The 24,195-nt window shown below is 37.6% G+C and overlaps 1 protein-coding gene across 33 annotated transcripts in view; it reads right to left on the bottom strand.

Moving 5' to 3' along the window:
- Window positions 1-24,195, bottom strand: part of KHDRBS2 (KH RNA binding domain containing, signal transduction associated 2) — a 339,549-nt gene that overhangs the window by 127,474 nt on the left and 187,880 nt on the right. For all 33 annotated transcript variants that reach the window (XR_005859018.2, XR_005859021.2, XR_005859038.2 and 30 more), the window contains 2 exons: window positions 4,337-4,464; window positions 1,372-1,567 (listed from right to left, as the gene is read on the bottom strand). Coding sequence is in view for 2 of the 33 variants with exons in the window: in XM_426201.8 (XP_426201.3) it covers window positions 1,372-1,567; window positions 4,337-4,464 (324 nt within the window). In the remaining 31 variants the exon portion in view is untranslated. The remainder of the gene's footprint in view (window positions 1-1,371; window positions 1,568-4,336; window positions 4,465-24,195) is intronic.

Genomic DNA, 24,195 nt, shown 5'->3' with positions numbered 1-24,195 from the left:
TATATACTGTGTTTCTGAGAGTAAAAACAATGTAGAACTGTCTGAACATTTTCCTAATCTTCTGTAATCCAGCTGCCTCAAGTTCTTCTTTCTGTATATTTGCCAACCAGGAAATGGCTAAGAAATGTTTCCTAAAATCTATTTAATATCTTAGGACATTTATCAGTACTGTAGATGAAAGAAAAAAAATCTTCATGTATAATTTTAATCTTAAATTACAAAAATCCTGTTTTGAAATTGTCACTTATGGATTAGGAAAAGAACTCTGCATAGAACAGGAAGATTTCAGATATTATGTAACAAGCACATAATATATTATCCATAAATGAGGGATATACTTTTTTTAATCCCTTTTTTTTTTCTTCTTTCAAAGCAAGGCTTTATACTCATTTAAAAATAGAAACTGTTGTAAATCATAGCAGAGAGTGATTTCATTTCCCTCCTCTTTTTTTTTTTGCAGCTGTTGTTCAGCTTGGCTCTTGGCATTGACAGAATGTGTGCCCCCGATTTGAAATGGCCATGATCTAACCTCTATTCTACAAATACAGATGGTTGAGTAAAACTTTATCAGAAGGCCTCTAATTGAATAAAACGGAATTCTTCTCAATAAAATTCTATCTTCTCAATGGCCCTCCCAGTGATAGAATTAAAGTGTGGATGGGATGTTCATCTTTCTTACCTTTGGATTTGTTACAGCTCAGAAAAGTCAGATTCTATATTTGATGGCATTTTTTTCTCTACTTGAATATCTGTTGTTATGGTGATACTTCCAGGAGGGAACATTAATGAGGATGACTTGAAAGCTTTGATGTTTACAGCACAATTACTTGTAACACTTCATAAGAAAAGGTGACAGTTACTACTACTGCTTGCTAAATATGCATAATTGTATCAGTTTACATGAAAATTACCTGTATTTCTATTTGTTAGGCATCTGTAAGACAACTATGAATACAAGTAAAAAATCCATATAAACTTATGTAATAAGGATTCAGAATAAAGAAATCTTATTTTCCTAGAAAGGATATTACTTGCTATTCCTAAGAACTTTGCCTACAGTAAACAGTATTTTTCAACTACAGCAGTTTTCAGACTACATTTATAGCCTCTGTTGCTCTTTTGCGATATACTGAGAGCTAACCAGCAAAATCTTCTCATATCCAAAACTAAGCTGTGAAAAGCTCTCTGAACTCACATCACCCCAAACATAATTCTGCTGCCACATTATAACGCCTAGATTGTGATTCACCAGGAGGAGGTATGCAGTAGAGACAGAGAGCTTATTTGACTAGATTCTTCAGCTTCAGAGGTACTGGTAGCTCACCGTAGCAGTTTGGCTCACATCTGTTACTGATGTATGCAATTACTTACATATTCTTCATATGCCTCATGCGCAGGTGGTGGGGGTGGTCTGTAGCCTGGGATCGCTGGGGCCCCCCTTGCTCGAGGTGTGGGAACACCTCTTGCTACAGGTGGGACGGGGAGAGCTCCACGAGTCACTGGTGCTCCTCGAGGGGCTTGGGCACCTCGTCCAGGGAGGGGTGGAGGAATCGCACCCCCACGGCCCCTGTGGGAGCAAAAAGAAGTGAATGCACTGGGGTGTATGTTAAGGGAGGACAGGCAAGTACTACCCCACTATAAGGGCTCTTGTATTTTTACTGCAATTTAAAGTGTCATACTGCTATGGGTTTTGGCAAATATGATGTCAAGCTCTTTTAGGCAGTATCTCATGCAGAACTTCTGTTATGGAAAGACATTATTTCTAAGCTACTGAGTGCTTTTTACATCTGATCTTTTTTTTTTTTTTTATTTGTACTAATGAAATCCTGGGGCATTGTGATTTAGTTTGCAGAGTTACTCTGAAGTAGTTCCAAAACAAGAAAAAAATGAGGATTTTTTCTATTGCTTCCAAAATACAAAAGCAGTCATCATGTCAGTCTCATGCTTATTGGTGGATGGGAGAATCTGTCTGGCAGAAGATGATGATGGATAGCAGAAAAGGAGAGTAAGAACTTTCCCTCCTGTTTAATTTAGTTCAGCACAAGCAAAGGATAGCATGAGATTCGGCCTTCCCACTTTACATAGTGGGTACAATGCATATAGACAAGCAGAGAAAGTTTAGTTTAGCATCCTGTCCTTTATTTATGCTATATCCAAAACACCGGTATGTCAGAAGCAGCAGCTGATCTTGGTTAAAAAGAGGTTCTGGTAACTAGATTTGCCAAACTAGGAGAATATATCAGAGAAGTAATCTATGATTTTCCTTTCAGACCTGTATGCTTTCTAGCATGCTGCCCTTTTTGAAGACTGTGCAAGTGCCTGGTACAACTGACTGTGATGTGACTGGCACCAGTTAACATCCAGGTCCGAAGATGTGAATGCAAGTCAGGATTCCCATAGCAGTATGAGCCTTGGCTGGTTCACTGCTGACACAATTAAATTCATACTATTGGATTAGCATATAGCTTTCAATTATCTTTATTTTACTACATGTTTGAGTATGTAACTTCATGCACATATGAAGGCTGCTTTGAAAGTAATGCTTTATATGTTATTATGTTGACCTAAGACATCAGAGGCGGATATCTGTGGTATGGCAGCAGTGAATGAACCTTCCTACCAATATTCTATTAAATTTTGTTGCTGTGTGACAGATGGCAGCAGAGTGGCAGTCTGACAGAATGGTGTCTGACATGGAAGTGCATATGAAGCAAAGGTGTGGAACTGAATTCCTCCATGAGGAAAAAAATACACCCACTGGCATTCATTGATGCCTGCTGAATATTTATGCTGACCAGACAGTGGATGTGAGCACAGGGAGGTGGTGGGTGGTGTGTTTCAGCAATGGTGTTGGTGAAAGTTACAGTGGGTCACCTCTGCTTTTTATAAGATTGCAGATTTTTCTGAGTGCAGCATGCAGGCTCTTGTTCATCACTGGTGAAAAGGCATAGGTAATGGTGTTGACTGTGTTGAAGAATAGTGGTGCAGCTGAGAATTTGCTCCACCAAATAGGGTTATTACATTCTTTGTATTGTAGTAGCTTCCATGGAAACAAATAGGAGGCATTACTTTTAGAGCAACTTATTTAACGTAAGATATTTCAGGTCCTTTTTCTTTTCTTTTCTTTTTCTTTTTTTTCCCTACTCTTTTTTTTTTTTAACACTGGGATTTCTGACTGTTAAGTAAGGAAAGTATCCAAGATCCTAGTTTCTGTCTGTCCTAGTGCTCCAGTCAGCAGAATGTTCAACAAGAAATGGAAGCCAGAAGTCCACTGATTATACTTAAACCAATTTAAAACTGCCTGTCTGTTGCAATGACCTTGTGAACATCACAATCAAGTCCCTCACAGATCTTAGTAGCAAGGAAATCTAACTTCTGACCCTCAGAAGACTTCCATTAGAAGACGGTCATGAATGTCAAATGTACAATGTCTTGGGCATGTGTAACATATCACAGATTAAAAAAAAAAAAAAAAAAAAAAAAAAATCAAGAGCTGAGGGAAAACACTTTCCAGGAAGGAAAAAGGGGCACAAGTAGGATCAGCCAGCTCAATTACCAAAGAGCAACTTCTCTTTGAGTACAATCAAGGAAGCTCCGTATTACATTCGTTCTAAAGTAAGTTTTTCTTAGCACCACTCTTGAAATAATCCCTGTGGAGGCCTACAAGTAGCTTGACAACTTAAATACCTTAGGCAACAAATTTTTAAGGATTCACATTCAAAAATGAGCCATAAGGGTTATAATTAGATTACATACTGTCTTCATGAACAAACAGAGGTATCTGTAGACAATACACACACACACATACAACAATACTTGCAGGAATTCAGGAAACATTCATATACCAAACCTTTTAGACGATATCAGTGAAATTCATATAGAACTGATAATATATATAACAAATAAAATACAATTTAATATTTACACTATAGACATAATGTTATTCATATATTATGCCCAAAATAAGTAATGATTTGGCACATAAAGAGCTATCCAAACTATGTAGCCTTCTCTGTCTACAGCACTGATTGACATTTTATTGAAACACCAACTATTCTGCTTCTGCATCAGCATTTCAATATTTTCTCCCAGACAGATCCTTCCACTAGCTTCATAATCTGTTCTGATTTGCAGTCTGTTACTTGTAAACCCTCCCCCCCCCACCCCATGACCTGTAAATCACAGATTGGAGAGCCCGGAACTATGTAGATAGCACAAGTTCTCGGAAGAAAAACCTTTACTGACTGTGATGTCTATAATTTTTATTTTTAATTGCTTCTTTTGCTATTGTTTACACTTTCTAAAACTATTAGCATAACAGATTAGGCTACCACACCTTGAAGGAGCTGCAGGTGGCACACGGATCCCTCTTCCTCGAATACCCCGTCCACGTGCCGAATCCTCAGAACCATTCAAATATGACAGCTCTCTCAGTTGCTCCTGACGAATTTCATCATTATAATCCTGAAATGCAAAAGATGAAACTTCCTGAAATGTTGTATTTTGGCTGAGCTGCCAAACAACTCAACTCAAAACAGAAATTAAAGAAACTACACAGATGCTGTCTGGATGAATTGCCTTGCATTATTACCTGTAGGCTGCAATATTATTTTTTTTTGTATGCACAGATGATATGAAATTTATGTATTTGTGGACTGGAAAAATATCAATAATATGCGGTCAGACAAATTTATGTGTATATTTAAGATGGCTATAAACAAGATGTACATGCAAAATTGAAAACAAAAGGCACATAAGGTGTAAACTCAAAGTGTATCTGTAAACAAGATGCAAATAGGCTTTCACATACAGAAGGTACAAATCTGAAACAGTGTGAAATAAGAACAAAGGAAAAACTTTATAAATATTTGGTATACTTTGCTGGCAGAGAGCATTGTCTACTTTTATGTACTCCAAGCACAGATTTCACCTAATACTGCACTTTGGCATACAAAATGTACAATGCATGCTTTTGACTGGACAGTTTCACAAAAACATACCAGTGATTACAGCATTATGAAATTAAACTCTACAGTCGTATAATTTACTGAATTTTATCATCATTGATTGCTGCCTTCAGTTATTCTGTATATCCACTAAAGAACTTTTGAAAGGAGCTCTCTTTAGGAGCAACAAGGCAATGTTTACCGTATAAAATTGTTCAATTATATTAAATAGGCCCATTCTAAGTCTGCAGGCTATCAACTCCACAGCACCGCAAGTTTCTGCCAGCTCAGTAAACAGAACATTGGATGACTGTCCTTTTCTCAGTGATTCAAAACATATAATACTGGGTAATTTTAACTGATTTTACAGCCTTTGTCTTGGTCAGAATTCCCTTTTCTTTTCTTTTGCTTTCAGCTGAGCACGATAATAAGAGTTCATTGCAGTAGCCATCTCTCTGGCAGGAGAACTCTGCAACAGTTAACTAGTGTTTCAAAAGAGAAAGTATTATAGGTTTTCAACACTTCAAATCCTAAATCCTTCAACAGGAAACTGTAATGGAATAGAATTCAAGAATCCAAAAATGCTACAGTACCTGCTTCTTCTCCGATGGGCAACTGTCTAGGCTGAGTTACAAGTGACACTTATTTCTTTCTAGTTGAGTTAGACCAAACGAACAGTGAGACAGAACCTGGATTTCACCAATTTCTAATCTGTACCAAATTTCTGGTGCCAGATATATCATCAGCTTTCTTTGCCAGCAAAATGGGCTTAAGAAATTTGCAGATAATACTAACAGTAAATGGCTGACTCACTGAAAATGATAGAACCATGGAATCATACAATATCCTTAGCTGGAAGGGACTCACACCTACCATCAGGTCCAACCCCTGGCTCCACACAAGACCATCCAAAATTCAAACGCTATGTTTGAGTGTTGTCCAAACGCTCTTTGAACTCTGGCAGCTCAGGGTTTTGCTCACTGCCCTGGTCAGCTTGTTGCATGTGCACCACCCTCTGGTGAACCCCGCTGCCCGCCGTCAGCAGCTGCAGTGCCTACCGCCTCCACCCGCACCCCACTGCCATTTTGGGGTGGGTGGGTGGTGGTGACCCTCCCCTGATGCAGCTCCATGCCATTCCCTTGGTTCCTGTTGTCATCACCAGAGATCAGCACTGCCCCTCTACTCCACTGTGAGGAGCTATAGGTGGCCATGAGGCCTCTCCTCAGCCTTCTCTGCTCTGAACAAACTAAATGACGGAACAAACTAAATGACCTTAGCCACTCCTCCTACAGCTTCTCCTTTTAGACACTTCCACCTCTTCACAGCCATTCTTTAGACACTCTAGTAGTTTTATGTCCTTATATTACAGTGCTAAAATCTACACAGAGCACTCAACGTGAGGCCACACAAGCTCAGAGTGGAGCAGGACAATTACATCCCTTGATCAGGAGATAATTACAGAGCTGCAGTTTTAGTGAATTTAAGAAGCTAGAAGGACCAACAGAAACCTCTTGATGGTCAACAAGAAGTGGTGCAGAGTTCCAGACATTTGTTGCAGTGACCAGGCCCATACATTTTTAGAGGCTGGGAAATAACAGTCTGAGTTAAAGCACTATTGGAAGAAAGTTACTGCAAACCTTGAATAGGCTACACATACTCAAGACTCAACTAGACAGAGACATAACTGCCTTGATTTTCTGTTTACTGTTGGCAGTAGAAGTGCTTGGAAAGAAATACTGAAGAAGACCTTCAGTTGACCCTTCCAATAGACATTTCTGTGACTCTGTGAAGTTCTCATCTGTACCCAGGGTATTGCTTTTAGATTCCCTTGTTCAACAGGAGCTATTGTTGGAAGGGATGACTTTTGGCAAATGTGATATATGAAACAAAACAACTAAAGCTAGAAAACAAAATCCAACTCTTGTGTTGAGCATTGGAGAGGCTGGTGACCTAAGGGAGGTTTAAGTGATGAGGGAGAAACGGAAGAGGAAGTTTTCAAACAGTTTTGCCACTATTTTTTGTTTAATCTCAGGAATACATCCTAAAGAGATCCCACTAAAGAGCTAAGCCTCTTTTTTCCTAAATTACTGAATCAGAAGCCTGGGCAATCTGTTTAAACATATGATGCTGACCTTTTTGTGCTCCTAGAGTGTAGGCCTGGTTATAATTTTACTTCTAAATTTCTAAATTTTTACGGAGTGCAGCTGGAATAAAGTCTAATAATGCAATTCAGAAAAGTACTATATTTATACAAAACAACATGTGACATTTGCAGCAGAGTCATAATTATAAGTAAATCCCCAATTTGCTAGTAAACCAGATGATAGCTTTCAGTTCACAGTAATCCCCAAAACTTTTCACACATTTTTTCTGTCATTTTAACATGGTAATAAGACAAAGACATCTTCATAAATAAATATGTTCTGTAAAACACAAAGGGAAAGAAACAGATAGAATCAATCAGATCACATTTACAGCAATAACTAAATGTACCATTTCCTGTGCCTTGCTTAATGTCATCTGTTATTCATTCATACTGGCTTTGCAAGGATTATAATTTCAAGCTTGCTGATTGAGTTTGCCCTTCAGATTCCACAGCAGTGCTAAGAGTGCTAAGAGTGAATTTCATTAATAATGTAAGTAAATTTTGTTAGAGAAAGATGTGGGGGAAGAAAATAAAAAAGAAAGAAATGCCTGCAAAGAACACAAACTGAAATTTTCTATGTTGCTACTTTAATCTTTTTCCTTCGGAACATTGTTGTATAAATGAACTTTTAACAGAAACTGCCTCAAAGCCACAATTCCTTGCTCAGATATTAATATCATTAAAAATCTTAGCATTGACTGAAAGGAAAATACAAATTAAATTTATAAATACAGCAGGATCTGCAAATGTGCATAACTCTATTACACAATTCTCCTTGCTTTCCAGCTGTATTCCCACTTAAGAAATATGAACAATGTATTTTGAAACAGCAAGAAAAAGACAAAAAGGTGTATGGAGTAATTAGAATGCTCGGAAGCGTATCCTGAAAGAGAAAGACTTCCATTAAATATGTAACTCTATATAGATCATTTATGCTATATGCCCTTTAAAAGGAATAATAAAAGCCACAACATCAAAATCTGAAATCTGAAATTTTCAAAGGAAATGCTCACTTCAACTCATTCATTAAACAGAAACAGAATTAATCTTTCATAACTGCTACAGAGTATCCCACTGAATATTTAACTTTGGCTAAGTACACAAGAGCCTAGCACTTGAGCAAAATTATGCTGATGATGTTTCGTATGTATCTAGTCCCAAGTGAGAGTAGATGTGGCAAGACATGCTCGTACTAGACAAAGTGTAATTAAGCAGCTATACACTATAGTAGTTTATTGTTTCAGAAAAAATACTCCTATATTAAGGCTCATGAGAAATGTACTGTATTTACAAATTTTATTTAATTTAGAAATCTCATAGCTTAAATTAACATATCATTAACATACACAATTTGCTCTGGTTTATATTTAATGACATTATTGTCTACATACAGGTTAATTCAGTGGTGTATGTACATCACAGCAGTCAATGCTTGCAAACAATCCACTGTAGGTGAGCTAACCACTCACATCCATGTCTATTTACCTAAATATTTATCCCAACTTTTCAGATACACCAAGAATTTACAATCTTAGCAAAGCCACTAGAACCCAAAGCCATCAAATCACAATGTTTATCTAAGCGCCCCAAACCAAAGTACATATTTAGATAAAACATTTAGTATTCTAGGCTACGTGAACACATTTATCCCAAACTACCACAACAATGCTTACTTAAGAAGATGTGGAATGGTTAATTAACTCAGTTGCCTTGGCTGTTCTAGGAACAAAGCAAAGCTGTCAATATCAAAATCAGACCTGAGACAGCTCATCCACGGGCTATTCTAGCATGGAAGTACAGGAAAGATGGGAAGGCAAGTAAGCTAGGAAATGTAAAAAATGCTTTTGTAAAAAATAGGAACGTATGATGCAAGCTGCATAACCCGATCTGAATTAAAAAGAACATGCATTGACAAGGAAGGAGAGTTTATAAAGAAATCAAAGGGTAAGCCATAGACAGAGGCAATGGATTTCAGAAATACATATCTGCCATTACCATAACAAAGGCTCACAGAAGTCAAGGATAAATCTATCTCTTAAGGGCTGTGATCTCCTGTCCTGATGTGTTTTGCAAGTTTAGGTTCTTTCCATGTGTATGAATGTTTTGCACTGTTAATAAATATCTTTATTCTTATCTGTGACAGATGAGTTTCATTCTATCTAGTTAAGGGGAAAGTAATTTAGGTTAAATGCAAACTACTTTAAGAATGCAGATTTATGCATGTCAAACCAAAAATGATAATCACAATTCTTCACACTGACAATTTTGAGGTATGACTGGGGCTCACTTGGTCTTTCATACAGATGACGCTTTATAGCGTACTCACATTCCTTGTACAACTAATCTAGCTGTGTATCATGTGAAGGGCAGACTATCCTCCACACAGTCTTTATAAGACTAGAACAGATTAACACAATAACTTAAATTTACAGACCAAAAGCTACCTATTGCATACATATTAGCATGGATTTGAGGCATCAAACTTTTCACGATTTTAACTGAGTGAAAAAGAAGTTGCAAAAAATAAATGCTTTTCTTGTGGTTAATATCTGTATAATGATACTTACTTCTTAAAGATCCCAAGGCATGAATACCTCAAATTTACAGCTGGCTTATGTAGAGAGGTTTAAAATAATATCTATGGCAGACTCTGTATTCAAAAGAGTCAGTTATTGTAAAGTGACCCTCACCTCTTTACAGTAGACCTGAATAGTCAAGATGAGAAATATGGTCCAACGGCTCTAAAAATCTGTTTGTACTGCCTGAACTACTAAACCTACTTTTCTCTCTCAGGCTTATAATACTCTATGAAACTATTGCCAGCAGAAAGAATCATATTCACATTCATATTTATTCCCCATTCTGGGTTCTCCCCTTCCTGCACTCAGCATAGCAGGAGGCAGGAAGGCAAAAGGAGATGGATTTGAACTCTCTTGGCACTTCTGCATCCTGCCCAGCTCTCAGCATCAGTAAAAGAGCTTTAGAGCCCATAAACGTGCACAGATTCATTGAAGCTAGACAATCTCCCATAAATCTTAATGTTGCTATCTTGGGGCTATTTTCAGGAAGCCTAAGTAACAATTAGCTTGAAATTTCGAGTAGCTGCTTCAGAAAACCCATAGCCAGCCAGTAGCGTACAGAAAATCCAGAGAATCAACTGGAGTAAAATGATGTGAATATAGCCCTTTTATTTTTTAATTTTTGGATAAACACAAATTAATTTTGGACACAAGTAGAGACCTTGTCCTCAAGCTCTCCTGTGTATATGGGGAAGCGTTATGTCTGTGAAAACAGTCAGTGGTGAGGAACGCCCTATAGTCACTGCTGCTTTGTGTTCTCTGTGGACTGTGAGCTGTGCTAAGATTCAGCTTCAAAGCATGGTGAAAAACGCTAACCTGGACTCATGGGGTGAGGATTTGCAGTTTATTACTAAAGAGGCCATGAACCCAGGAATTCTCACTTCCTAGCTGAGTGCTTTAATACCAGTGCTACAAAAAACATAATTAGCACTGGATGCTCACTATCAGAACAGCTTGGTGAACTGTATCCTGGGCTGATATAGGTATTTTATCATTTACTTATATTCAAAGATTTAATTCTAAGGTTCAATTGCATTCAAAATGTAAATATATTGAACATTTTCCTATGCATACCTATAGCCAATCTCTGTCTACTTAGGAAGCTAAGAAAATTATGCTAGGTAGATTGGACAGCCCTCTCAATCACTTAAAATTAAGGTGAGCCAGTGTTTCAGCTGGGCATGTAAATTAGGTGGATGGAATGGCATCCTCAAATTTCATTCTTTGTCTCTGTAAGTCTCAAAGTTCACTGTAAAGCATAACATTAACCTATAGCAGAGACCATACCTGACCAAGTAATTCCTGCAAGGTTAATCAGAATGATGGAAGCACACTCTAGCCCATCCTGTGTAGGTTCTGATGGGTATGACATATGCTTTCAACAGTACATGGACTTGTTAAAACTAACAGCTGTTTTCATGTTTCTAGATAAGGCTTGTGCTCTCTGAACCCATATCTAATGTACATGCATGGTTTCCTGGTTACCTACAGCCAAAGCCATCTGTTAAGATGGATTTTTGCCCATCTGCAGATTGATCTGATTATTTTACTAGAGCATAGGTGCCAGGTAATGATAGGTTTAGATGGACAGCCTGCAGTGCACCACGAGTGATAATGCTTCTGCCAGAAGTCCTCTTCTGTGACTCCAATACTGCACTAATGCCACATGCCTCTTTGCATTTGCCCATATATATTGGCACTTACATAAGGCCATTTTGTATGCCTGCAGCTCTCTGGCAGATAGTAACTCCCCAAAATGCATAAAAAAATAAGTATAATCCATCTGAGTCCAAGGAAGAAATGTGATTTTCTCTAAGCAATCAGCAACTAAGCCAGATCCATAGCTATAAACATTATGTCCTTTCACTTGCCACATATGCAAAAAAATGATTGTCTTTACCTGCTTCTGAAAAATAAACCTTAATTGTGTGGGTCATCCTTAGAGACCAAAACAGATAAAACAGACCATATATTTCTCTCAGTAACATTCTGAATGTGTGCAGCCAATATGAGTTTCAGCTTATAAATGCCTATGGGCAGAATTCAAGCAGACATAAGCTAGAGCCACGTACACTTGCCTTTGAGGTTAGTTGACAGCTGGGGGATTTGTCAGCTTGCCACAGAGAGCACTAACCCAAGTGTGGATGTCATTTTTCTCTTTGAGCATGCACAATTAAGTCTGCCTGGCAACATCATCATGGGGCACTGCACTCTACAAGCAGTGTGGGAGGGAGAGGGGAGGACATCTCACTCCTCAGCATTGAAGAGAAGCTGCCAATACCCAGTGTACAGTGTGCTGTGAAACTTTGATCCAGACATTTTAACCTTTGCTAGAACAGAGCAAAATAAGCACCATCCAGTTGTGTATTCAATGTATTGTGTTTGGGCTTTTTTTTTTTTCTTTTTTTTTTCTTCTATATGAAAGAGGGCCTGTAACAGAAGATTATTCCAGTTTACGTGGAAATGGTGTTAAATGAAGTTCAGTGCATGCTGTTTGAAAAATTTTCAGAAATCTGTATTAAATTCCAGATGGTTGTCCCAATTTGTTCCACTCTTCTTGCTCTCAGGCCCTCAGACCAATGGATACTATGGTCTGTAATTCATTCAAATTGCAACTGTGATGACATAGTAGTCAGTTGGCTGACGGCTACCTACCCATGAATTTTATTTTGAGTGAATCCTGGCTGCAAGAGACTTGTGCTTATTTATAGCTGTCATACGAAAGGGATATAAAAAGGAATTGATAATATAATGAGAGGCCATGCAGCAGACTGTGGGGAGGGTGGTGTATCCACCTACCACTAAAGAAGTGTTTGAAAAGATTTTGCACTGGATGTTTGCACCACATCCTAGAAAGAAAGGATATGACAGAACTGATTTTCCTCTGGGAAAAACTATTTGCTTCAAAGAAAGCAGAGGAGTAGGACTATCAGTGTTTTTCTCCAGGTTTTTACTGGGAAGTTTTACTTTGATTTCTAATATCACTAATCATTCTTAGGACTGGAGAAATGATCTGCTATAAGCCTACATTATGGTAAGTCAAATTTGCAAGCTATATATTGCACCTATGCAACTTTTATTTAAACTATGTCAGCTGGGAGCCATGTTGCATCCTGCTAACCCACTTCTATAGGGTTACAGCCTGCTCGTTGAGCATAAAAAGAATGGCAACAGCAGCCAACAGAATTCAGACTCAATTGCTCCCCTTTAGCGTGCCAGTCTCATACAGTCCTGGTATAGCTATGCTTTCTTGCTCCCATGTGGCACGGTAAACAAAGAGAAATGAAGGATGAGAACTCTGGCCCAGAAAATATCTTACAACAGTTTGTTGAGTATCCTTTCTGTTATGGTTTCTGAAACATTTTAGAACGTAAAAATATCCCATTAGGTGATATGTATGTATGATCACACATAGTACATTGGGATTGAGCTTGATAAATGACAAATTAGTTTTTAAAGCAGAAGTAGTATTTCTCTGATTTACTGCAGTACATAACTAAGAAAACATGAGCTGTCCTTAGAGAAAGAGTGACTTGGCAAGGACTAGGTCTAGTACAAACACAAAGTAAAAACGTTCCTAACAACACTGCAAATATATACCAAGATCTAACTTTGGTCTGATTCAAAGGCAGGAGATAGGGAATATCTTAAATTCAGTCACCAGAAGACCAACTGCTATAACCTGAAAGAAAGAGCTGGCAGAGGGGTGACTCAGTGCAGTACAGTGACACCATGTCTTGGAAGAGTTGTGTGGATGGTGCATGACCTGAGTATTCTGTCCTTAATTTTCTTCCAAAATAAGGAATTGGTAAAAAGACTTACTTTCTATTGACAGTCCTAGCAGCATTCACAGAAAGTCCTTTCAGCAAGTTCAGGCCACCATCGGGGTTTGTTTTTTGAGAGACAACCATGCCTCAAGTGTTCTCCTCAGTCAGAGGTCAAGGAGGAAAACACAGTAACTGTATTTTTCATGCCCCCCTTCTACACAAAAATAAGACTAACCCAAACTTAACAGCATAGCACATCTTTCCCAGAGCCAAGGCTTTTTTGTATGCTATGGAAAAATATAAAACACAACATGCTGAGATGATGATGTGTAAGAGTGCGGTAAAAATACAAAAGCAATTTTCACTGCTGGAATCAAACATATTTTAAATCTGCTTGGTTTGATCTACTATAATCTAAATTATCTCCCATACTGAGAGATTTATGGATAACCAATGTAATGATAGAGGAAAGCCAATGGAGAATAAGCAGACATGTGCCCCTTCCTACACCTGGCTCTCCTCACCTCAGGAGGAAATACGCTGGCAGAGGGAGGATCTAGAGAAGACAGGGTGTCCTGTGCTTGCTCTTGAGCAGGTTAGGTTGTTGGGCCCCTTCTTACACACCCTTGGCATGGCATGGCAGCATCTGCCTTCTGCCACAGGTGCTGCATGGCTTTGCAACACCTCACCCTTCCCAACATTAGGCCTTTCTTTCCAGACCTTCACCACTGAGTATCTGTAATATTGCCATGAAAATTTCCTATATGCCACAATGGTGTCCTGGGTTTAAATTCTGCCAGCAAGAGAAAAAGAATGTGAAAAGTTGCCGCTACTGAATTCCAGGTTCACTGTCTGAACTGTCACAGAAAATAAAAATAAAGTAACTTAAGACTCAACTTCCTGAAGTTTACATCACATTTCAAGTGAGAAAGAAAGCAAATATAGTAGTAAATAAGCAAAAAAAAAAAAAAAAAAAAAAAAAAAAAAAAAAAAAAAAGGAATGGGAAGAAATGTATCAAATAAAAGTTGAAATCATCATACTGGGGGTAGGGTGGGAAATGCAAGCTGAATAAATTAGGAAATAATAATTATTCAGATATGCAAGTTTTAATTATGCAATGCTGTGGGCTTTGTCTTTTCAGAAAAAGACAGAAGATGTAAGGAAAGATAACTAAGGAAAGTACAGACAGTGAAAGGAGAGAGAAAAATAATAATAAAAAAAAACGGCTTTGGCAAAGTATCAAGTACAGTGATATTAATAATTCCCTAGTGTCTCCATCCTCCTATAAAACTACCTGGTGTACGAAAGATTTGGAGTGAAGTGTGTAAGCTTGAGCAAGTGTTGTAATTAATTTATTACAAATAATCAGAACTGTAACCAGATGTGTGTGACAACACTGCCAGAGTTTCAAGCTCAAGAATTTAATATGCAACATTACAAAAATATATGTCACCATTTGTGATTATTTACTTTGAATAGCTTTTTTTTTTTTTTTAATTGCATAAAGCCCTGTAAATAAGATTATTCACCAGGAGAGATGGCACGTGTACTTATAATGTCTCCTTTTCTGCTCTGCAGCATGCATTAAAGAGGGTTCCAGGCATTTTAACAAAATTACTACTACTATTCGTGGATATGTATATATATTTAAAATAGAATATCAGCTAATACCTGCTTACTACCAGATATAAAAAAAGATCTGCTTCTCAAAATCTTTCATTGCTTTGTGGATGATGAGATTTTGTATTTGGTCTTGAACAAGTAAATTGATAACTCACCTAAGGACTAAGGAGCCTGAGTTGAACATTACAGTCCTGATAAGGTCACGAACTTTCCAGGCTTTCTTGCTCACTGACAGAAAACATCAATTGTTTTTATTTCCATCTGTGCTTGACTGCACCACAAGACTGGTGTATATTTATGACCTTCTTTTAGTCACTACATTCTGAGAGCCAGGTAGGCATAAAAGGCAAAACCTTGATTACAATTCTGTGTACAACTAGATGTTTGTAAATGAATACGTAACATTATTATACAGTTACAGACATCACATACCAGCTACCCAGTGCCTTGCAGGCTCTCAGGACAGCCCCTGATGACCTTAAATCCTACCCTTGATTTTGGTCAAGAATCATGACCAGGGTTTGAAGTCAGCCTTCCACTCTTGGCTAAGAAGTTCATGGGTGGTGTTCAAGGCTTTTTCTGGAGGAAAAGTTGAGGCAGGCAGCAGGAAGTTGGTGAATTATTTCAAAGCTGAGATACAAAGATCTTATTTATATAACTAAAACATCATACCTCTGTGTTCAGCTAAAAATAATAGCTACTGCTAATAGGACTCAGCTGTGAACACGAAAGTATAAACTGAATTATGCACTGACTGTGGTTCCTCACCTGCTTTCTATTCCTCTAGCTCCTGTGAGCTATCTTAATACCATCAAAATAGATAGCAATCGCTTTATATCGTATGCTTTTTAACAATATATATATATATATATACAGACTTACAGCACAGTTGGAACTGAATAGAAATGACTGTGAACGTATTTGGTCCAAGCTGTTACTTAACCATAATTAACCCAGTTCTGCATTATTGATTTTGGAAGCATGGAAATTGGTGCTAGACATTTTTCTATTTTTTTTTTTTTTTTCCATTCAGTTCAAATAAAATGCCCTCAATTTAGTTCAAGGTAATCAATATGCAAAGTTCAGGACAACTAATTACCTTATATTTAAATATAATAATCTATCCCATTATAGAAAATGTGAGTAGACACTAAAAACTAACAGCTTCTTCATTGTTTTTCTGTCAAAGACAAGAGTGCTATAAATGGAATTAACTGAGATTAATCTATTTCCTTTTCTCATAATTCAAGTGATCAATTATTTTAACTGAAATGTATTTAATTAAAACTTAAATATATTTAATTTAATTAAACTGTCATTGCTTGCCATTAATTTTAATGCCAAATCTGGGTAGGTACTGGATATCAATAGCTCATTACATGTTTAAATTCAGCGTAACAAGCCAAGGCAAACACATAGGAGTTCATCACACCTCAAGGTGTAGAGTAATCTCAGCTTCTGTTGGCTGCCACTAAACCTACTTAGCAGTAAAGCTAGATTATTTTATTGAATTTAAGCCTTCCAGCTCTAGGGGTTATGAGATTAATTTCTCTTTTACAGCTCTCTTCCAGGTGGAGACAGGCCTGATTAACCTGCATGGGTACTGACATTTGCCACTTGCATGGGCTGTGGGTACTCTTTAAAAGTCTCACAGTTCTCTTGGAGTACAAAAACCTCCTATAAATAACCCCGGTTCAAAATTTTTGACTCAACCTGAAATTCTGAAGTCTAGTCTTTCCTATCATGATCCAACCTTATTGAGGCATTCTGAAAATTATCATATGTAATGTTGCCACGATTAAAAAAAAATGATTTTTCATCACTCAACTTGGTGATTTCAGGGTGCACAAACTGGAAAATTTTAACTACTGTCAACTTCAGTAGGCCCAGTCACAATTAGCATTTATTTTTCTGCACACTATGAAGCTGTCTCTTCTTGCCAGTACTCTTTCCTTCGAGACTGTTTCCTTGTCTCTTTGAAAGAAAGAGCTGGCAATGTACTTCGCCAAAATGCTATCTGGATAACCACCATCACCATGTGTATGCCAACTGTGTGACTGTGAAATAAGATCACTGTTATTTTTTTAAATATTTATAGAATCACAGAAACCTAGAATCATAGAACCCTTAGAGTTGGAAGGGACTTTGGCTGCAAGGTCAAATTTGGTAAGCTGTCTCCCAAGATTCCTCAACCTAAGGAATCTCAAAAGCTAGTTTATCTCAATCCCACGTCCTGCCGTACAATAGATAAAAAAACAGAACAAAATGTACAGTGATTTATTTACTTTCAAGTGGTTCTATCTTTCATTTAGAGAGTCAGGACTCTGCTGTAATTAACTGTTGTCCTTGAATATCATTTGTGCTCGAGTAAATAGTAAATCCAGAGTGGTAAAGACTATCACCTGCATCCTTATGAAAATGATTTTGAAGAAAGAGTATGCTGAAAAAAGCTGATTGAAGAATCTTCTTCAAATATGACTCATAAACAAATTAGTTTTCCCTTCTTATTGAGCCTATTCCATGATTTCAGTACTGCTAAACCTCCAAACTAAACTTACATAATAGAAGCAGAGCCTACAAGCGCTGCATTTCAGCAACTACTGGGGGAGTTCACAGGTCTTCACAGGCTTTATTCACCTCTTTTAATGGGAAGTTTCACCTCATTAATTTATTTCATTTGGTTTTGTGTCAGATTGGTATAGTTTAAGTGTTTTAGAGACTATTTGGAAATACATCAGTTCTTGTTAACCATTAAACATAACCCAAAATATTGTGGAACTCATGAATTAGAAGACTAACCAGTAGCTTTTTGAACATTGCCAGTTGCACTGCATTCACCAGGAGCACTTAAAATTTCTTCAGGTTTTGTCCAATGGAAAAAGAAACAACTTTCCTTGAACTACCACCAACTTAAAATGTCTATAATGAAGGAATGGTCTACAGAATGCAATGTGCCACCAGCTCAGCTTTATAGAGACAACAGAATATTTGAAAATGTTGCTTATTTTTCCCTTTGCTATTTAAGCTAAAACATCTGAGGGGAGCTGAAGGGCTTGTTAAAGATTCAAGCACAACTTCTTACAATCTCTCTTCTGTATTCCATTGGATCTCTTTGCTTTTGGTAATTATTCATGTGAAAGCTTCCAATATGAAAATTCTTAAGACTGTTCCAGTAGTGCACAAGGGATATTCATTTTCATTCTTTCCTTTTTTTCAGTATCCTCATCTTACTGAATGCTCTGGCTCTCTGCAAGAGGTTACAGTATGAGACCTTCCACAGGGAACTAAGAATCTTTTATGATTCAAATTCCCCCAAATTTTTATGCCTAAGATTTCCTAAATTTGCTACATTTTAAAAGAGATGTTCATTCCTTTTCCTCACTTCATTACATTCAACTGTTACTTAAAAAAAAATTGTTTACCGTTTGTGCAAAAACACTTGTTTCTTCCTAACTAACTCTCACTAACCGCTCAGGGCTACATGTCTGTCTGAAGATTTGGAAAACAGAATTTCCAAAGGTTGGAAAAAAATAAAAAAAATAAAAATTCCCTAGACTACAGGTTGCCTGTCACTGTTTAAGGTAGAGAAAAAAGTTGTAAGTGTGAAAAGTCATAAAATCAGTGCCAAACTATCCATAGCATAACTGTATGCTAGTACTGGATATCAGCTATTATCTTGTCTTCTCAGTCTGAGATTCTCTGCCATCAAAATTGAGTCGGAGTCAGTTCTCTTTCACTCATGGTTCATTTATTATTTGATCTAACCCATAAAGTAAAGGCACTTCCATATCTAAAAAAGACCATACTGACACAAACTTTTCACATCATATTCCTTCCTGATATTCAGAAGACCTGTGCACCATCCATCTATCCATACTTCTGCATTTCCCAGCTCTTTACATGTCCCAGAAACAGGGAAAGAACAGCTCACTCACATGTGAGGCTAGGGCAATACTGAGAGTAGCATTTAAATTGCATTCCATAGTGTGAATAGGTGCCTTTCTGTAGTGTGAGTAGGTCTCTGACCTGTTTTCAGGAATCCCAGACCCCGAAGACCAGAGGAAAAGTCTGGAACAAGGAAGACTGTCAATGGAGAAGGACCGGGTTAAAGGGCATGAACTGTATACTCTGCATATGTACATAAGTATGTGGATACTCTTTACCTCAGTTTTAGCAAAGCCTTTGATATGGTCTCCCGTAACATTGCATATAAACTAACATATAAGGTTAGATTAGGGGACAGTAAAGTGGACTGAAAACTGTCCAAATAACCAAGTCTGGAGTGCTGTGATTGGTGGCACAAAGTCCAGCATCAGCCCAATCACTACTGCTGTCCTCAAGGAGTGAGTGAGACGAAATCTTATACTAGAAATTATTAGGCAGCTTAAAGTTTAATTTTTTGAGTTCCTACTAGTAAATCCCACAAAACTCAGTATCTGAATGACTCATTTCTTATGCCGAATTAAACACTCACAGAATGTGGGCTGAAGTCAATTTGAAACAGGATCTGTTCAACTGTCATCACGCTCTACTGCAAATGTAAATTAATTCTTATTCATAGCATCACACCCACCTCCTTTAAGATGTAATTTAATTTTCATAGTACGTCTGCTTCTTTTAGGTCTGAGATTTTCCTGCCACGCAAGTTTCAGATCATCATGGTAAAACATAACCAACTATGAGTAGGCAGGGTTTATATCCACCCTGTATTTTCTTAATACAGGCCATGTTTTCAAACCACGCGGTTGTGCAGCCCCAAAAGATTGGAAATACAACTATTTGCACAGAGAAAATTGTAAATCCACAGGATTTGTGTGTAATTGTGTCTTTCTGTGTTTGTACCTGTCTTGTATGAACAAATGCAGATTTTGCAAGGAACAAGCGTGCACTGCTCTGAAAATTCATCATGTATTTTTCAACATGCTACGGCTAAGCTAACAAGTATCAAACTCGACAGATTTTTTTTTAAACCTAACCTACATCAATGACAGGATCTTCAAAGTTGGTTTTTTTTTTTTTTTTTTTTTTTTTCCAGCTCTGAGGGTCATTTCAAAATGCAGAAATGCTGTTGATGACCACTGGTACAAGCACAACAATTTTTCCCAACAATTTTTGAAAGTGATATTTGGCATATGCCACTCACAGTGAAACATTTGCACAGACAGGCATGTCTGCCTACAGCGAAAGAAAAGATTTTTGATGAAACAATTGCTTCTCTTTTTATTTCATACTGTTTCTAATTATACTGCAGAAGCATACTTTAGTATTTCTTTCCCATAGCATGCAATATATAAGAAAGCCTAGATGAGTGCACAAGTTTAATGAATGTTTTTACATCTAGAGATCAGTCGGCAAACATATACTGAGTACAGGATTACGTAATTTGTTTCTTCTGAATAAAATAGTTGGATTTTGGTTTTTAATTCCTCAAGCAAGATTAATTCTATAGCAATTTAAAATATTTCTACTCCCATATTTAATATAAAGGTATTTTGTGATCCTCCGCACTGCCAAATATTTTGTGTTTTTCTTAGTATGGAACAGAGCTGTTTTATAGAGAATAGGAGCTGCAGTTCTGTTTAACATGAAGACTTTTGTCTGTAGAGGTACACAAAGAAATACACACTACGTTTTCTACATAGAATTCAAAAAAATAGCTTGCTTCCTAAGTATAAAATCAATGATCAGAGCCTGAATTTTAGCATAACTAGGACAAATGTTTTCAGTAAATCCAGTGATAAAATCTGATTTTCACAGTAACCTATAAGAAATGTTAGATTCTCTTCTGTTCCTGTAATGACAAAGGGTCCATGTGTCTTTCAACACTGAAATCTGATAAAATAGTTTAACTATTTGCAACTCTCTCCTTCTGTGGTTACTGTTTAGCTCCCCATTTGCTAACAGCAGTGAGATAAGGATAATACAGTGTATAGCTCTGGTAGAAGCTGCAGCAGTGTTGCCACAAGTGATATTGCAAACTGCCTTCTGAAACAGATGCTGGATAATTAATTTCCTGCATTAAGATAGCAGAGCACTGCAACACTCACTTAAAGTTAATATGCCAGATGTCCAAGTTAGGGAAAGATGTTCCTCCATTAAAGACACTGATGTGATTAAACAGGTTTTCAGAGAAAAAGATATATATCACCTTACATTATCAGTCCTAATTGTAATGCAAGTACAAAGCCTGATAAAAAATTACTGCTTATATATATTTCACATTAATCTGGCTCAGACCAAGAAGAAGTAACAAACCAGTTCCTACCTCGAGTATCTGCAGTTTCAGACAATCAGTATTCATTTATTTTTACTTAGAAGTAGTCAAGAATTGTGCAAGATGAAGGAGCCTTTGGTGGTTCCAAGAGCACTGGGTTTACTTTGCTAGGTTTTGGCAATGGGGCTGCAGGAGTGGCGTCTGTGAGCAGACACAGCACTGCCCCATGTCAGGTCAGAGCCATCTCCAGCTGCTCCCAAAGAGACCTGCTGCTGCCAGAGCTGAGCTGTGAGTGATGCTAGGTCTGCTCTGGGAGCACAGATTTAAGGGAGGAAAAAACTGCTGCACAACAGCAGATGAGAGAAAGGAATGAGAGATGTGAGAGAAACAGCCCTGCAGGCACCAAGATCAGTGCAGGAGGTGCTCAAGATGCAGAGCAGAAGCTCCCTGCAGCCCAGGAGAGCCCATGGTGGAGCAGGCTGTCCTCCTGCAGCCCACAGGCATCACACGGAGCAGATTTTCATATGCAGCCATGGAGGAGCACAAGGTGCAACAGAGGATGAGGCCGGAAGACTGCAGTCCACGGATACTCCTGAAGGAGCAGCCTGGTGAGCTGCACAGGCACTGGGGCAGTGCTTGGAGAGCTGCAGCCTGTGGGAAACCCATGTGGGATCAGCTGGGGAAGGACAGCATCCTGTGGGAGGGACTCCGCATGGAGCAGAGACAGACAATGTCAAGAGTGCCCATGAGGGAGTGCCATAGATCATTATGGACTGACTGCAGCTCCCATTCCTCTGCACTGCTCAGGGGAGGAGTAGAGGAGGTACACGTGGGGAAAGATGCCTGTAGTTTGCTTTTAGTTCTCACTCCTCTAGTCTGTAGGTGATAGGCAACACATGACATTATTATCCCATATGCTGAGTCTGTTTTGCCTGTGACAGCAGTGGGTGTGTCCTTATATCAACTTGTGAGCTATTTTTCATCATATTTTCTCCTTCTCTACTTTTGAGAATGGGGACTGGGAGAGCGGTGTAGTGGTGCTGAGCAGCCCCTCACGGTGGAACCACCACACCAAGCTACATTAGGTTTCAATTCTATGTAACCTCTTGGGAAGCATGACTGACAGATGATGTCTTCTGGAAAACCGTGATCAGACTTTTGTATATCAGCAACTTTGAGCTGTAACTGTGCTTTTGTCTATTAAGGTTACAAATTCAAATACAGTTATAACTGCTGTGTAGGTAAATATTTTTGAGGGTTAGGATACAATACTTCTCTGAATATTTAAAGAATATATATGTATATATATTGGATGGTACTGAGCAATCTGTTGGCAATGCCTAATTATATGAAATTATTTAAATGTATCCGGGGTCGATTAGTAGCACACAGCAGCTCCACAGAGTCTGACACAGAATCAGCTAATGAATTTTCCTCAGTATCGCACATTTTTTTTTTTTTATCCAGCTACATTACTTCATTCTAAGCACAGTACACATCTGCTCTGAAGATTTATCAAGGTTATAGAGTGAAAGGAAATCTCCAACACATTAAAGGAAAAATTCAGTGCAATATTTGCTTTCTGCCTGGATCACATAACTCAAATTTTTCTTTCATAATCAGGCTAGGAACATGGATTTTTATGTGTGTGAACCTTTCCATAACTGACTGTTTTTTTTCATTTCATAAAATAGAAGATTAAGTACTGTAAGATGGAGGAAATGGCAAGTATTTTAAAACATATCAAAGCTAATAGCATGTATTTCTTATCAGACCAATTCGTCTCTTTCAGTGTCACTCATGACTGAATATAATGAAATGATAATGATGCTTTACGCTATTACGATACAGTGATTTATGTCTGTTTAGGCCTTCAGATAATAAAATGGTAAGAAAAGGAGATTTTCTTCATTGTTTTAGCATTTTCTACCTCTGGTTAAGTACTCATGGTGTTGTACTGATTTATGCTAGTTTAAAATGAGGGCATTTCCTAGGAGTTATGTTTGACAGAAGTATTAAATATTAAATTTCTTCCCTTTAGGCTTAAATTGCACAGCTATTTAACAGCTGGAAACATCAAACACAAGGAACACATATTTAGGTGTGTGTATGTATATATATATATATATATATACACACAGTCATATGCATATACGTACAGAGATGCATATAGAAAAATACTCTTATGTATTAAAAGACTTCCAGATGATTTGTGCACTTTGTGCAAATGTGCACTTTGACAGAACTTATCTTCTCATGGTAAATAAGAAGTAATTTTCTATTATCTTGTCGCTTTAAGAACAAATTCTAATTGCTTCATGGTTATGAAGCACTTTGTTTAGCTCTCTGCAGTTAACACCATACCTCCTTTAGTAAGTATAAAAGGAGTATTTGCAAACATATAATTCACATTCAGCCATCATTTATTAGAAGGTCAACATCAGACAGACACCACTCTATACAATTCTAACCGAATTGGCAACAAAAGCGTAAATCATGGTGTTTCATGATGATCATTACATCTTAAAATGTTATTTCAATCAACTGTTGCATTTATACACATATGTAATTATATAAGTTTCAAAGGACCTGTACCACACTCACATTCTTCTTTGTGAGTTTTCTTTAAGTCTTTTCTCTGTTACATTTTTCTGAGTATTTTCAACCTACATTAACCTACTTGCCCTGTCCTGCCCCTGCAAAGAGTAAATGGTTCAGTGCACACTCTTACTATACATACTTGGTGCTATAACCCCAAAATCATCCCTGACCAGGTAATAAATGCATTAATGAAGTTCAAAACTAAGAAAGAAACGCCCTTGGGATGTTCCTCCTTCATCCAAAGAATTCTTTGATCCTTCCTGTGACAAGCTTCTGTTTAACATTACTTTCAGTTTTGCAGGTATTAGAAATCTCACT

This window comes from Gallus gallus, chromosome 3, assembly GCF_016699485.2.
Source record: "Gallus gallus isolate bGalGal1 chromosome 3, bGalGal1.mat.broiler.GRCg7b, whole genome shotgun sequence".
Lineage (NCBI taxonomy): Eukaryota > Metazoa > Chordata > Aves > Galliformes > Phasianidae > Gallus > Gallus gallus.
This window is presented reverse-complemented; position numbering and strand designations above follow the sequence as displayed.